We start from the raw sequence: 15,853 nt of genomic DNA on the forward strand, positions 1-15,853 counted from the left end.
TGGTCAGGGGAGGAGCAGATCGACAGCCCTGATGTTGTGACGTATCTACGGGAGCTGCAGAGCGACCTTCAGGAGCTACGGGAGCAAGCTGCTCACAACTTGCAGCAGGCACAGCATCGACAGAAGCAGTGGTATGATGCACACGCAAGAGACAGAACTTTCCAGCCCGGTGACAGTGTGCTCGTGTTAAGAACAAGACGTCGAAAGAAGTTGGAGATGTCGTGGGACGGTCCCTTCAAAGTGGTCGAGAAGATATCTGCGGTGAACTATTTGGTAGAGTTAGATGGGGAAGGGAACCGATGTAAAAATTTTCATGTAAATTTACTTAAGCCTTATTTTGACAGAAATAAGTTGGTGTTGCAAGTAAAGGGGAAGGTGACCCAAGGAATTCATTTAACTGGGTGGGGAGAACTAAGTAAGGGCACAACTCTAGCAGAGGTGTCATTCGATGAAAGTCTGACCCCAGAGCAAAAGGAGCAGTTAAAAATAGTCCTTGCTCAGTTTGCTCAGATCTTCTCAAACATCCCAGGGAGGACCAGCCTAGCAACTTATAAAATAGACACAGGGTAAGCACATAAGTGGGAAGGAAAACATCATAGCGGACGCTTTGGCTAGGTATATTTTTGAGAGGTATAGAATGGTGCAAAGTATTATATGAAACGGTGGTAACCCTAGCAAAACATTTGTGCTTAGGCGTTATAATCTAACACATGTCAAACATGGTTTATTTGTGTACAAGTTTATGAGATGTTAATTTAGTTGACTTTGTAATATGAGTGTTATAGAATGCATTGAAGGATTTATAACCCCAAGCCCATTGCTTTGGCATTGCTCTAGTTAGTTAAGAGCAAGCCGACGCAATGTCTTTGTGGTGGGGGAGATATGTGACAAATTGAAGCACTTTTGAAATGTTTATTTCTGTCCGGCTGGCAAAGAGTTAACCCACCTCCAGCCTGACTAGCATAGAACTCTGATGGGGGCGGGACTGTGCCCGGTTTTAAAAAAGGAGGGAGAGTCGGTTTGGTCAGTTAGGAGGGAGAGGGAGGAAGGTGTGGTGTGGTGTTATGTGGTGGCTTATATGAAGACAGTTAAGAGGCTAGGAAAACTTAAAGTTAAATGTTTGACTGAGTTTATTTTGTACAACTGGAACAAAGCTAATTAATAAATGACACGTTAAAGAATCACTTATGTTTTTAACACAATAAAACTTCATCTCTGTTTTTGCCAACAAGAGGTCCGTCTGTATTTTTCCAGCGAGGTACCAGGACTCACAGCCGTGGTGACTCAAGAGAGGGCCAAACTCACCTCAGGCAGGGAGGTGGTGGTTTGTGTCCTGAAGTTACACGGAGGAGGCTTAGAAGGGTAACCTGAGGTGCCAAGAAGTTGCCAGAGTGCCTAGGGCAAACTTCTACAGTGGGGGAATCCAACTGAGGGAGACCCTTTACTGGAGGCAAAGGGGTTATTCCGTGGGACAGCCTAGAGTTTCTTAAGGTACCAGGTCACGCAAGCTGGAAGGCTCTCCTTACTAAGAAACCCATCAGTAAAAGGGGTTGATTTTTGAGGCGGCAGGAGCAGAGGGTGGGTGTTTTCCCCTCTGGATTCCTGTGTCGCAGTGATAGTAGGAGAGAGTGGGACACGGGTCGTCACACCTGCCTTGCCTAGGAGTGACAAAAAAACTTTGAGCTGCAGAAGGAACAGCAGAATTATATCCCCAAAATTGGGATGTGGGTGGGGGAATGGACATTCTCTGGTTGACAATGATTTATTGGAGATTTTAATAAAGATCTGAACAAAGAGCAAGAGTTCATACAAAATGGAAAAAAAGCTTTTGTTAAAATGATGGCCCATGTAGAGTTCTAATTCTTATGGAAATAACTTCACTTAATAACAGGGGCTCTATCAGCAGCTGCAGGTAAGCTTCAACGCAGATTAGAAAGCTGAGTCAAACCCTTAATGACATCTCTAGCTTGCCAAAATTGGCATTGTCCTTGTCTCCTACAATTTCATTGGCCTTGCCATCCACAACATTTCCCCAAAGCACAAACAGCTAGGAGGGTGCTTTGTCAACCTTCCTTTCCGAGCACAATGGATTTCGGCACTGACTGCGCCATCTCCTACGTGGAAATGCCTACGCCATGCGGAAAAGCTGCCAACAGGTCTCACCACTGAGCACATCACAAGTGCTCACCCAAAATGTGCGAGACATTTTGATGCCTGGAGGAAAGACCGTCACTCAGCAGGAGGGCATCCGCCTTGCATGAGAAAGGTCCCAGGTTCAGTCCCTGGCATCTCCATGTAGAGTTGGGAGAGAACCTTGGAGAGCTGCTGCCAGTCTGTGTGGGCAATACTGAGCTAGATGGACCAATGTTGTGACTGACTGAGCTATTGTCCTCCTTGGGCTGGGTGTGCCTAGAACGGTGTACCTGTGATGGTTCCTGGGATTTTGTGGTAACAAAGCTGTGCCTCCACCTATAGAGGAAACACCACAAGCTTTCACTGATCTCTTCCTTCAGAAATATCAGGTAAATGCTGCTTCTAGAAGTTCTCACTGCTCTGGATTATATAGGAAACCTGGGAATGTACTCATACCAAGTCAGAACTTTGGTCCATCAATATTTTTACTGAGCAGGATTTTGGACAGAGGACTCTCCCAGCCTCACCTGGAGATGCTGGGGATTGAATCTGGGACCTTATGGATGCCAAACAGAGGCTTTACCAGTGAACTGCAGACCTTTTGGTTGTCATCAAGTCCCCTCCGCACCACCGATGAGTCCAGGGCTGACCAGGCCTTCCCTGGCTGCTATTTATAGAATAAAAAGCATGCTCATTAATTTCATTCATGCAATTAACATCACATCTAGTATGGCCCTAAGTGTTAGGGTACAACGTGCACAACATAATGTGCTGTACAATGTTTCCTTTAATGCAGAGTGACCTCTTCTAAAACTCTGCAGCTGGCCCTTCTGGCAAAAGCAGGCTCTGCAGTTTGTGAAGTTATTGGTTTTGTATCTCACCTCCCTTTTTCCTCCTTGGTGATAATCAGGAGAGGCAAGCTGTACGGAGCTCCAGCCTTGTGCTGTCAGTGTGCCCGTAACATTCTTATGGAAAGCGCAGCAGATTGTGCAGCTGTTTCTTTCCAGCACCTGGGAAATGGAGCAAACTGCAATCATAAAGTCAGAAACAATCCCTTTTCTCAGAAACCCAGTGATTAAATTTGTGGCTGGCAGGATGATGGATAGTGACAGAGAAATATTTCTTCCTCCCTAACATTACTCGTCGCCCAAGACTATTTTTTTGGCAACTGAGGCAGAAAATGCAAATGGTGCTTCTTTGCAGAAGTACAATTAAATGTCCAAAAATTTGCATCCCTTAATTCCATGTATTCATCCACATGCGCTCCATTATATTTTAAACTTAGAGAGGCCCACGAACATACGTATTTTAATGAATTGACTTTTGTACAACTCCGGAAAGCTTTTACAGAGTTACGATTAAACACAATAAACTCTGCTTATAGAGATGGGAGACACAGAAGCATTCCAGTAAATGAACGTGTTTGTATTAGAGGATGCCCTGAATTAGAGGACCTTACGCATTATATGTTACGTTGCCCTTTATACAAGGATGCAAGAGAACGGTTTTTGACACCTATAATGACTAGGTCCCCTGGCCAGAATCCTTCTGATATGATTCTTTATCTCCTTGCAGACACAGATAAATATGTGACCTGGCGTGTAGCACTTTTTGCAACTGCCGCCAGGAAAATTAGGAAAAAGTATATTGCCGAGATAGCTATTAACTGTAAAGGAGATGAATTTATCTGACTCCATACCAAGATGCAGCTCTCTCACCAAAGTTGTACAGAATTATCGATTGTATTGTTTAATATTTCTTTTAATACATCAGTGGCCATGTGATGATTTTAGTTTATAAATTTTATTATTTAATGTTTCAACTGGTATATTAAAGTGTTTCCATAGCTTTGTGCTGATTAGGTCATGTTTTGATAATGTAAATGTTCTAAGTTTTGTACCAAATTTGTATATATTTTACTGAATTACATTGTATACATTGCAGCAGCCTTTGGCTATAAGCAATAAACTTGATACAACTCCCTCTGCACTCTGGCTAAAATGGCTTACTTTACAGTTCTCTGTTTGAAGGACTGCCCAGTCCCGCTTAAAGATAAAAGAGTTGTAAGAAGGGAGAGTTCCTGGGAGTTGCCAATCAGCAGTTCACACCTAGGCAGCAGACACAATCTTCCCCACTAGGATGAGATTTTAATTGTACAGTCATATCTCTGGTTATGTTCGCTGCGGGTTGCGTACACCACGGGATACAAACGTGCCGAACCCGGAAGTACCGGAACGGGTTACTTCTGGGTTCAGCGATTCGCACATGCGCAGAAGCACCAAATGACGTCACACGCATGCACAGAAGCACCAAATCGTGCAGCGAGCATGCGCAGATTCGGCGCTTCAGGTTGTGCACTGCTCTGGTTGTGAACGTGGCTCCAGAATGAATATTCTTAGAGGTGGGAAGAGGACAGCGGCCCTGACTTTGCCAACTTTGAGTGCTGTCAAGTCTTTAAAGAGACTTAAGCATTTGCTTTCTCATTGAAATCAGTGGGACTTAACTTTAGGTGGATTGGGCCCTTCAAGAAACCCAGAAAGTCTCACTGGGATTTCCAAACTGTTTCCAAAGGCAGCCCCATACCCAATGCACTACAGTAGTCTACAGGTGATCAAAGCATTGCAAAACAAAGGCTGCTTCTTTCTAGGAGGAGATGAATGTACATCCATCACTTGAGTATCTAGTAACAAGGCTGGATCTAGGACACAGGTGGGTGGCCTGGGGACTGCACATGGTCCCTGGCCTCATTTTGTGTAGCCGCCTTGATATTTTATGATATCACAATACAGCCAGACCTCAGTAAGCAAAAGCAAGCAAACAAATGAGATTCTAATCTGAGATGGCCGTGATGTCATGGAAAGGCTGGATGCAGAGGAGTGAAGGGAAAATCAAATGAAAAGATTCCAAAAGCTCTGGCCAGGTAAAGGAATAATTTTTAGAAAGTTTTATGTTGATAATAATAAGACAAATTCTAGTAGCAACCCAGTTTTTAGAAACCCAGGACAAGTTACCATTCATGTTTGGTACGCTTTGACCTTGAAACTATGAAACTAGAGCTGATGAAGAATAAACCGAAACAGGGCCTTATCCTGGATTTCTAAAAACTGGATTGCTACTGGAATTTGTCTTATTATTATCAAAACATAAAACTTTCTAAAAATTATTCCTTTACCTGGCCAGAGCTCTTGGAATCTTTTCATTTGATTTTCTCAACTCTCCGAGGAGTGAAGGGAGGCACCAGTGGGGAACCCCCAGGGGATTGGTGGTGGGACAATGATGAGTGGTCAGAGGGAGAAGAGGGAGCACACTGGGGGGAGGTGATGTCGGAAACTGAAGAGGTAACAGGGTTTAGTGAGAAGGGTATGTGTGTGGCAGGGAGAAGTCAGGAACCAGAATTAGAAGTGGAAGCAGGAGAAGAGGGAGTTAACTTCACTGAAGCAGTGTGATTTATTGCTGACCTTCTCCTGATTCCCACCCCTGACACATGGTGAAAACTGAACTGGGGCATGTATGTGTCTTTATTCTTGCCACCCTTGGTTCCTTGAGGAGGAAGGGTGGGATATAAATTTGATAAAGGAAATTATAATCTGATCATTTAGATGCGTTAATCCAGGACACTTTTGTCTCTGGCTCCACCCATCACTGGCAAGCAGCCCCCAGATTGATTATCCCTGAAGGAATATGACCCTTGACGGGGGGAGAACGTTGCCCACCATGATCTAGCTTGAAGCACCTCCCGACTGTGTGTTTGATACAAGCCACTTTCCCATGGTGAGCTATACCCAAAGTGGTTATTATTGAAAAGCAAAGCACATAATGAACATAATGGAACATTGCAACAAATAATCCATAGGCTTAAATGAGTAAGCCCACAGTAAAATGAAAGTTTACAGAGCACAATATTTCAGCTGGTCTTACTGGGCCCCATGGAGACTCAGCTGCCTGTTTAAAATACAGTTCAGAGGAGAGGGGTCTTCTTACCAGCCTAGATGATTGACAGCTCCCTCCACCTCTCCTCAAAATGAGATTGGCAGCAGCAAAAGGGAAATGCTGGACCAGACCTTGATGGTGAGTCCATTTTCCCAGTAGCCTCCCAGAAGTTCCAGCTGCTTTTGAGCTGAAAATATGGGAATTAACTCCATGTTGGATGATGTAACTTGCATACTTCTTTCACCTAAAAAAAAAAAGTTTGAAAAATTAATCAGTGGTTGTTTTCATTTCTCCTTTTCCCTTGGTAGTTTGGATTCTGCCAGGCTTGCCATGTCAATCAAACCTGCAACTTCTTCTTCTTTTAGTTCTATTATGTTCTGAGGTTCCTAATTTTTAATAAGAGGACAAGTTGTACGGAGTCATAACAACCTGTAAAAATGCAATGTGGGGGTTGTTGTAAAGTCAAGGAAATGTCTGCAATACAGTCTGCCCTGAAATAGCAGGGTAAGTAAATGCTTGAGTAGGCAAATAATTAAAACGCTCGTCCGTTCCATGCCAACTCTCACATTTCAGGCTGTAGAGATCCTGGAGGACAGTACAGTAGCTAATGAATACATCATAAGAACCATACGCAGAGTCAACGGATGCCTCGGTGGGAACGTGTCTGCACAAATTGTACAAACAATTTTGGTGAGCTGGGGAGGTGGGGGTAGGGAATTGGCACATGAAAAGGAAAATGATAGGTAGTTGCTAACTCTGGGTATAAGTGGTTATTTTTCCTGCTTAACACAAGGCAGAACAACTTAGCAAACAGATGTTTACAATTCCATGTGTGTAGGAATAGTTCAAATACAGGGTGCAGCACTTGTTCTCAGGAAGTATCTGTCAGTGCGAAGGAGGTGCAGTTCACCTTTTCTGTGCCTGCTGATTCTCCTCTGCAAACCCCCCATTGCCCTCCAGGTGGATTTGCTTCTGGTTTCAGAGCACAATGGGAAAGACGGTAATAACCTGGTGGAGCATTTAAATGGGGGGGGGGAACCAGCCACAAGGGATAGGAATGGGATTCCTGCTCCTGCCCCAGCCAAGGAAGACACATGTCTCATAGTTAAGTCTTTAGTGACAAACAAGCAGTTACAGTGGGTCCAGATACATATGCAACTCATAGGGATTGAGGTGACTTCAGCCCCCCTAAAATTGATGGGCAGCTTGTGTTGCCACTGCTGCGATGCTTGCCAGTCCACCGGCTCGAGGCCTGCCAGGCTGCTGCCGGCACCGCAAGGACTGCCAAGCTGCTGGCAGATCTGCTAGGCTGCCAGTGCCAGTGTACTTCAGGAAGCTGGCGTCAGAAATGTGCTTCCGGAAGTACAGTGGCAGCTTCCAGAAGTGTGGCCACAGTGGCTCACAGCTGGGAACGTGTTGGCTCCTCCTCTTCCTCCTGCCCTGGAGGGGAAGCAGCCCTTGGCCTGCAGCAGTGGCAGGAAGAGGAGGAGGAGCCACCAGCCACGGGAGCCAAGCTGCCAGGAGATGCCCGGATGCCCCATGCAACAGCATTGTGTCCGGGCGTTGTGCCCGACACACACTTCTAGCCTCTGAGCTAGAAGTGACACACACACACAGCTGGTCACAATCTTCCCCACCATGGTGAGATTTAGAACATCTCCATTTAAATCACCGTCATTCTTTGCAAATTGTCATCTGCACATTTTAATGTGCTCTGCGACACAATTTCCCACATTGCTTTACCAGATCATAAAGAGGCGTGATTTGCTAGATGCACATTTTCTCCCTGCAGCTGGGCTTATCTCAGGCCGACTTTTTCCAGGATGAAATTGCGAGATGTTTTGCATGCTGTGAGAGTGGAACAGCCCCCCCAAGCCCAGCCTAGCCCAGCTCCCCCTGAAAAGAACTCCAGCTGAACTCTCGACAATCAGGGCAACAATAGCAGCTGGCATTTTGAAAGCTGTGTCATGCATTTTTATTACTTTAATGTGCTTAGGAAGAATTGAGTTGCCCTTTTGCGTCTTAATATCTTTATTCAAGGGTTGGGGTTGGGTTGGGTTGGGAGGGGGACGGAAGCATGTCAGCAGACTAGTGGAAAAGTGATTTCCCTGATGTTTTTATAGAAAACTGTCCAACGTGGGCCTGGAACAGGAGAGTCTTACCGACCGCTGTGACTCATTCTAGCAAAGGAATGGTTGATAAGATTGGAAGAACTGCAATTGTTGGGTTTTTAGATCTCAGAGTCATGCAAGTAAGGGTTTCATGAGATGAAATCTAGGGGCAGGGAGGTAAAACTAGTTATGATTGAACATAAATGACATAAGAAACAATTCACACATGGTGTTTTAACGGCTGGTTCAGTGTATTTGGTCCATCCTGACATCTGTCAGTGGTATGTTAGAATTGCTTCACATGTCAAAAAGCTGGTGGTTTTTTTTTTTTAAAAAAATACTATCCACATTTTGTTCCCTACTTTGCCTTCACACCAAATATGTCTTCCTGTAGGCGGTGTGCAAAATTTTGGCTGAATGGTGAATGATTCAGGCAGCAAAAGGGTAATTAATAGGGCAGCTCAGCACTAATACACCATAATGTATGGGGGTTAGCACAGATCTTTTGGTCTACATCTGCTATCAACCCCAGCTAGCATGGTGAATGGTTAAAGGTGATTGGAGTTATAGTTCATTACACTGGCTACCCCAGCCATAAAGGGTATGGATATGTATTATATCCTCGCTAAAAGGGTAAACTATCACACAGGTACACTCCAACTTAGATTTGCAACGACCCAGGTGGCGCTGTGGTTAAACCACTGAGCCTAGGGCTTGCTGATCAGAAGGTCGGCGGTTCGAATCCCTCTGACAGGGTGAGCTCCCGTTGCTTGGTCCCAGCTCCTGCCAACCTAGCAGTTCGAAAGCACAACAAAAATGCAAGTAGATAAATAGGAACCGCTACAGCGGGAAGGTAAACGGTGTTTCCATGTGCTGCTCTGGTTTGCCAGAAGCGGCTTTGTCATGCTGGCCACATGACCTGGAAGCTATACGCCGGCTCCCTCGGCCAATAATGCGAGATGAGCGCACAACCCCAGAGTCGGTCACGACTGGACCTAATGGTCAGGGGTCCCTTTACCTTTACAATATTTATATTAGAATACAGCCCCAAAGAGTGAACATCAGAAGTCCCGCTAGGCCTCCTAGAACCAAGATGGAAGTTCCTTTTTGTTCACAAAATAACTTCTTTGTCCAAAAGTGGGGGGGGGGCTTGAGCAGGGGTTCACCTTTTTCCCTGATGACACTATGTGTTTTGTGGCAGAGGTGGCTGTGTCGCCACACCCCTCAGAAACTCTTGCCAGTTGCTAGGCAACTTTTTTTGTTTTAACCCGAGTGAAGTTTGCTCCACAAGGTAAGGTTATGCTTTCTCCTCTGTCTAGTTGCCAAAATTCCCACCCACCTTTCCGTATGAAACAAAAGGTGGCAAAATCAAGGGAGGCTCCCAAAAAACACTATTGTATTTTCACATCGTTGGGAGCTTTCGGTGAAGGGTGGATAATAAATAATGTAATGCAATGTAATGGTTCTATGTATTCTCTCTTTCTCTCTCTCCCTTCTCAGGCTGGATACTTCCAGCTGCCTGATGGAGATTACTTCATTGAACCGGTGAAGAAATATCAGTCAGGAGAAGGCCCTTACGCCCATATAGTCTACAGGGCAAATGTCTTTCAGAAAGCTTTGCGGAAACGACGAGGCACCTGTTTGAAGGAGGAACAGACTTGTGGAGTGAATGGTACACATTCAAATCTTTTTATTTTAATGCCTTTTCATTCAATAACCCAATCCCAAATACAGGTATCTTATCTGGAGATAAACTTGTCCCCATGGCTGTTTCATGAAGCATCAGGCAAAAATACACTACTTTTAAAAATCTGGACTATTTTGAAACCAGTCATAGTTTCCCTCAGAGAATCCTGGGGGTGATAGTTTGGCAACAGTTGTGAGGAGCAGAGTTCAGTTTTATGAGGCTTTGACAGTTAAGGAGGTTTGAGATTAGTTAGTGTCGATCAGGACTGGGGACCCTGTGGCCTTCTTGATGGGGGGGGGGGACAACTCTAGTCCCATCAGCCCCTGCCCAGAATGGCCAGTGTTCAGAAATTATGGAAGTAGTTGTCCCATCCCTTATATAGATATAAAATGTGCCAGAAGTGATATGAGGAGTGCCTGAAAGAAAGTTACCAAGTTCAACAGCTTTCTTCCTATGGTTTTGTCCCACATTCTGTGGTGTAGTGGGGTAGTGGGGCAAGTGGAGTGGAGACTAGGAACATCAGGGTAATTGAAAGTCCCTGGGAAGTGAGTGAGGTGCTAGTAAGGCTTTTGTGCTTCCTTGCATAATTTCCCCCCACATTCTCTGACTCTGTTAATTGGCATATGAAAAGTCAGAGAATGTGGGGGAGGGAATTATGCAAGGCTAGATACTTCTTTCCTTTTCTTTGATGAGGTTCCCACTTCACACCAGCCCTTTAAATGAAAACACTTCATTGCAAAGATGTTCACATTTCTAATTCAAAGGGAAAGGTTGCTTTTTAACTGGCTGAAGATCTTTCATTAAAGCTCAGTATTTTCTACAAGTTGATCCTGTTGTGTCAGAAGTAAGGGCTCTTGAGTTGAATGGAGTTTACTCCCAAGAAACTATGCACAGGACTGCAGTCACACTGATCCTAATAAACTGGGTATTAAGCTACCTACTGCTGCTCTTTGGTGTGCATGTATAGGGCTTGGCTACGGGAGCTGTCACAATATGCTCCTGCACTTCAAAGCATGCAGAACCCCTGGATTATAGGCCAAACAGGACTACAGTTAGATTGGCCCTCAGGGCCCCCTCCTTCCCATGAGCTCCTTGGTGGGGAACAGCAGAAGGAGAAGGGCTTTGATGCCCTGTAAAGCTTAGGTGACCTTAGGCCAGCCACTGTTTCTCAGCCTGACCTACCTCACAAGGTTGTTGTGAGGATCAAATGGGAAGAAGGAAAACCAAGTACAGTACAATATAAAAAAATTCCTTCAGTAGCACCTTAAAGACCAACTAACTTTTTATTTTGGTATGACTAGTGTATCTGAAGAAGTGTGCATGCACACGAAAGCTCATACCAAAATAAAACTTAGTTGGTCTTTAAGGTGCTACTGAAGGAATTTTTTTCTATTTTGCTTCGACTCAGACCAACACGGCTACCTACCTGTAACAAGTACAGTACAGTACACCATCTCGAGCTCCTTGGAATAAAGGTGGGATATAAATGAGAAATAAATACAGGAAGCTCTTACCTTTGTAAGAGGATCAAAAAGCTCCGATGCATCTTGCAGTTGTATATATACCATTTTCAGGATGCTATCACAATTTGAAGTTTGAGGATTTTGGATAGTCACTTGCAGTTGAGGTACATATTGAGCTTCTGTTTTCTGTCTGTCTGTCTGTCTGTCTGTTTTTTTGCAAGGTTACTGAGTCCTCCCTCCCCGCTTCTGCACAATCTGAACAAGTAAAGGGTATTTCAGAGTTGTTGTTGCTTTATAAACTCTACGGCACTTTGTGACACACACTTGGAGTTACTGAAAATTAAATATCTGCCTCCGTCTCCATAGGAAATAAGCTTTCTGTGTCCGGGATTGTGTCTCTGTGCATATTTCAAGGGGGTGCTGTGTGATTGTATCTTGTATGTGGTTCTGCCCCCTCCCCAACAATGTTTTCTACTGTAGTAATGGCTGTCAGCAGTCCCAAAAAGGTTCCCCAACCCTGCATGACACCATTGTGGGCCATGCCATTTATGCTCTGGATAAATATCAACAGAATCGTAATCACTTGCTGTGGGGTTCCAGACATTCTGAATTAAAATTCAGGGTATTCCGAACATGCTGAATTAGCATGCCTGGTGTGCCCCCAAATCCTCTCCCTGGAAATGCTTTAAGAAAGGGGTAGGTCTGTATGCAAGCTAAAGGAAAAACAGGAGATGATCGTGCATGACAGGATATTCTTTCTTTTTCTTTTTCTAAAATAACTGGCGATAAGCAATAACAAGCATGCATAAAGCAATGTCTGAAACACCAGGTTTTTCCGCGCAGAATGGGCTCAGCAGCTCATGAGCCACTGACTTTTGGTGTCCTTTTGCTCACATTCTGAAAAGTTCATCTTACTGAGATAATTATCTAGTTTTCATGGTTACTGGGGCCTGCTTTGAATGGACGTTTTCAGAATTGCTAAAGCATAGGAAATGAGATTCACAAAAAGTTACCTAAATTATTATTATATATATATATATTTATCCAGGCCCGGCTCTAGGGGTAGTCTCAGTGGCGTGGGGCGGCAGGGCGCCGGGGCGGCAGGGGGGCGCTGCACGGCAAAGCCGCGTGGAAGCCATGCTGCGCGCTGCACCCACCCACCAGGGCAGGGGGGGGAGCGATCTCCGCGCCATGGCACCAGGGCGCCCGACCTGCTTGAGACGGCCCTGTATTTATCAAAACTTGTGCAACTTCATTAGAATATGCTAGACCAGGGGTCCCCAAACTACAGCCCGGGGGCCGGATGCGGCCCAATTGGCCTGCCAATCCGGCCCGCGATGACCCCCGCCGCCCGCCGCCCGCTCTTACGGCGCGCAGCGCGGCAGCGCTCTTCCGGGTCGTGAAAAAAGCGCCGAAAATCCTTTGTGTGCATGCGTATGGGCCTCTCCCGACCCGGAAGAGGTCATTTCTGGTGCACTTCCGGGTCGGGGGAGGCCCATACGCATGCGCACAACTGATTTTTGGCGCTCTTTCCACCCTGGAAGCGCGCCGCCGTGCCAGTACTCCCCCGCCCGCCGGCCCGCACAGGCGCGCGCTCCCCCGTCCTCCGGCCCGCCGCGCGATCAGCGCAGTGGGAACCGGCCCAAACGCCGGTAAGTCTGGGGACCCCTGTGCTAGACTGTGGTTTCCTTTCCTCCCTGCTCATGAAAATGATATGAGAAATTGAGTCAGTTACTTGAAAGCTAAATGCCCAAGTGGCACAAATATGCCTACTGATTAAGAAATATTGAATTGTGTTAAATGTGTGCTCCACACAGCTCTCTCTCTCTCTCTCTCTCCCCAGAGAGTGAGCCAGACTGAGACCACAATGGGTGTGTGAATGTAGAGTGTGTGTACCAGCCTTTCCCTCCTGCACCAGAAATCGTCCCTGAAGGGAGCCATAAATGCCACCTTGAACTCTTGGGAGAAAAAGCTGAGATAGCTCAGTTGGTTAGAGTGTGATGCTGACAACGTCAAGGTTGCAGGTTTGTTCCCCGTAAGGGACAGTTGCATATTGCTGCATATTCCTACCTGATGATCCTACTTGATTCCAGCTCTCTAAGTTTCCATGAGATAAGTACAACAAATCAAGAGTAATTAAATAATATAATTCCAAGTACACCCATGGGCCCAAAAAGTTTGGTGACCCCTGTATCTTTAAACCAGATTCTATGTGGCCACCCTCTGACACTCTATCAAAGGAAGACAGAGCAGAAGGATCGAAGAGGCACAGGGGCAGCTCGCCCATTGGCCCTAGTGGCGCAGGGCGCCAGGGCGCTGAGGGGCACCCCAGCAAGTGGGGGAGCTGCGTGGCAGCCTCCCTTTCCCTCCTCCTGGACGCCCATCAGCTGCGCCGATCGGAGGAGAGAGGTAAACGAGCAGAGCAGGGGCACTAGGACCCTGTTCCGCTCTGCAGCAGAGCTTTCCTCTTTTTTAAAAAAAGAGGGGGGGCGCCCGAGGGATCTGCATCAGGGCGCCCGATGACTTTAAGACGCTACTGAAGAGGCATCCCACTTGCTTCCCATAATAAGGATGGCAGGAGCATTCCTGTTGTCTATCCAGTCATCTGTGGCACCATCCATGGTGTGGTGGTTTTTGGAGAGTTTAGAACTCAGTTCCGGAATATTTGTGGAATAGTTTAGCTAGAGGCTCTTCTGTTTTCTGCCCCCCCCCCCGTCCATACTACTATGCTTGAATTCATAGCACAAAATTCAGCCACAACCTTAAAAACGTGGCTGGGTAAAGTAGAAGAGTGGTATGCACAGTTCAACACACTAGATATTGTCTGTGCCGTTAGGATATTATGCTCCTGTAGTTGAGGTCATTTATTCAAATGCAGGCATTCTATCATTGAAGAAGGGAAAATCACAACGCTCCAGTCACCCTTGTGTGCAAAAATGACACAAACTATTAGAAAAGAACTTATTATCATCGAGAAGCATTCTTCATGTGTTAAGTGGGCTGATTCATATTCAGGTGGTCCAAACCTACCCTTCATCAAACATGAGTTGTCTACAAAAATTACTACTACGCCTACACAATGTAGGAAGAGCAACAACATGCCCTTTGCCGAGTGCTTAGGTCAGGCAAAGTGTCAAAATTCTGGGTTTCCTGGTTCATTCCGTATTATGGTGTCTATAACCATTATGCAATTTCTTTTTTAATGGGGAAGTGAATGGAGAGTTCAAGTATAGAGCTGGAAGCCAACAGAAGTTATCTTTGTGGTTTGTTCGTTTCTGTTAATGATGGGGATGTGCAAAACTGGACAATGAAACTTGTTAATCTCGGGGCTCTTAAATGTCCCAGATTATCTGTCAGGGAGGTCTATTACACAAATGAATTCAAAGGCAGAAAATTCACCGGCATCACTTGCAGGTTAAAAATTGCCTCTATTCTCACCCTCTGCTCCTGCACAGTCCTCTCTTGTCTCTTCACTCAGTATACAGTAGGTTGCTCAACCTTGAAATTCAAATCTCCTGGTATCTTGGGGAGAGGGAAGGCTTGGAGTGCACAGACCCCATGATCCCCACTTAATGGCTCAGCAGTCTACTGGTCAGTCAAGGCAGGAGATAGCTCTTAATCTGCATTCAGGCACTGTGTTCACACTTGAGTGGTTCATGCCCTATCCATTTACACAGTTCTGAAAGTGCTTAGCTTTCCAAGGGTGTACCCCATTGATGGAGTAGGGATGTCTGAGATGATCTCAGGGTCCAGGTAGGATCGCCTGACCTTTTCCTCCCTGCTTCCTTCCTCTGTCTTGAGCACCTCAATGTCAGGAACGTGGCCTCCCAGAGCGCAGGGGATGAGTTAGAGATTGAAGTAAGTGAGCAAGGGTCCAACTCTGCAGATGTAAACTGGCTGACAGAATTGAGAGATGGCAGCTCGACCCCCCCCCCTTCCCGGGGAAGACTCTATTAGCTCTCAAGAAGAGGAGGAGTTGGAAGGCAGCCAGAGCATTGCTAGGCAACCAGCAGATAAGCAGAGGTCTGAGTCTGTCAGTGGGGATGAGGGGGGATGTCAGGTTCTCAGTCCCTGTTCTAGGTGTTTGGCTAAAATCAGAAGGCAGCAGAAGGATAATAATAATAATAATAATAATAATAATAATAATAATAATAATAATAATAATTTATTTATACCCCGCCCATCTGGCCGGGTTCCCCCAGCCACTCTGGGTGGCTTCCAACAAAACACTAAAATACAGAAATCCATCAAACATTAAAAGCTTCCCTAAACAGGGCTGCCTTGAGATGCCTTCTAAAGGTCTGGTAATTGTTTTTCTCTTTGACCTCTAGTGGGAGGGCATTCCACAGGGTGGGTGCCACTACTGAGAAGGCCCTCTGCCTGGTTCCCTGTAACTTGGCTTCTCGTAGCGAGGGAACTGCCAGAAGGCCCTCGGTGCTGGAGCTCAGTGTCCGGGCAGACTGATGGGGTGGAGACGCTCCTTCAGGTATACTGGACTGAGGCCATTTAGGGCTTTAAAGGTCAACACC

The 15,853-nt window shown here is 45.9% G+C and overlaps 1 protein-coding gene across 1 annotated transcript in view; it reads left to right on the forward strand.

Annotated features, from left to right (window-relative positions):
* The window catches only part of ADAMTS12 (ADAM metallopeptidase with thrombospondin type 1 motif 12), a 123,482-nt gene that overhangs the window by 27,855 nt on the left and 79,774 nt on the right, over nucleotides 1-15,853 (forward strand). The window contains exon 3 of the mRNA XM_035100561.3: nucleotides 9,675-9,846. Within this exon, the coding sequence (XP_034956452.3) occupies nucleotides 9,675-9,846 (172 nt within the window). The remainder of the gene's footprint in view (nucleotides 1-9,674; nucleotides 9,847-15,853) is intronic.

This window comes from Zootoca vivipara, chromosome 10 (assembly GCF_965207765.1).
Source record: "Zootoca vivipara chromosome 10, rZooViv2.hap1.1, whole genome shotgun sequence".
Lineage (NCBI taxonomy): Eukaryota > Metazoa > Chordata > Lepidosauria > Squamata > Lacertidae > Zootoca > Zootoca vivipara.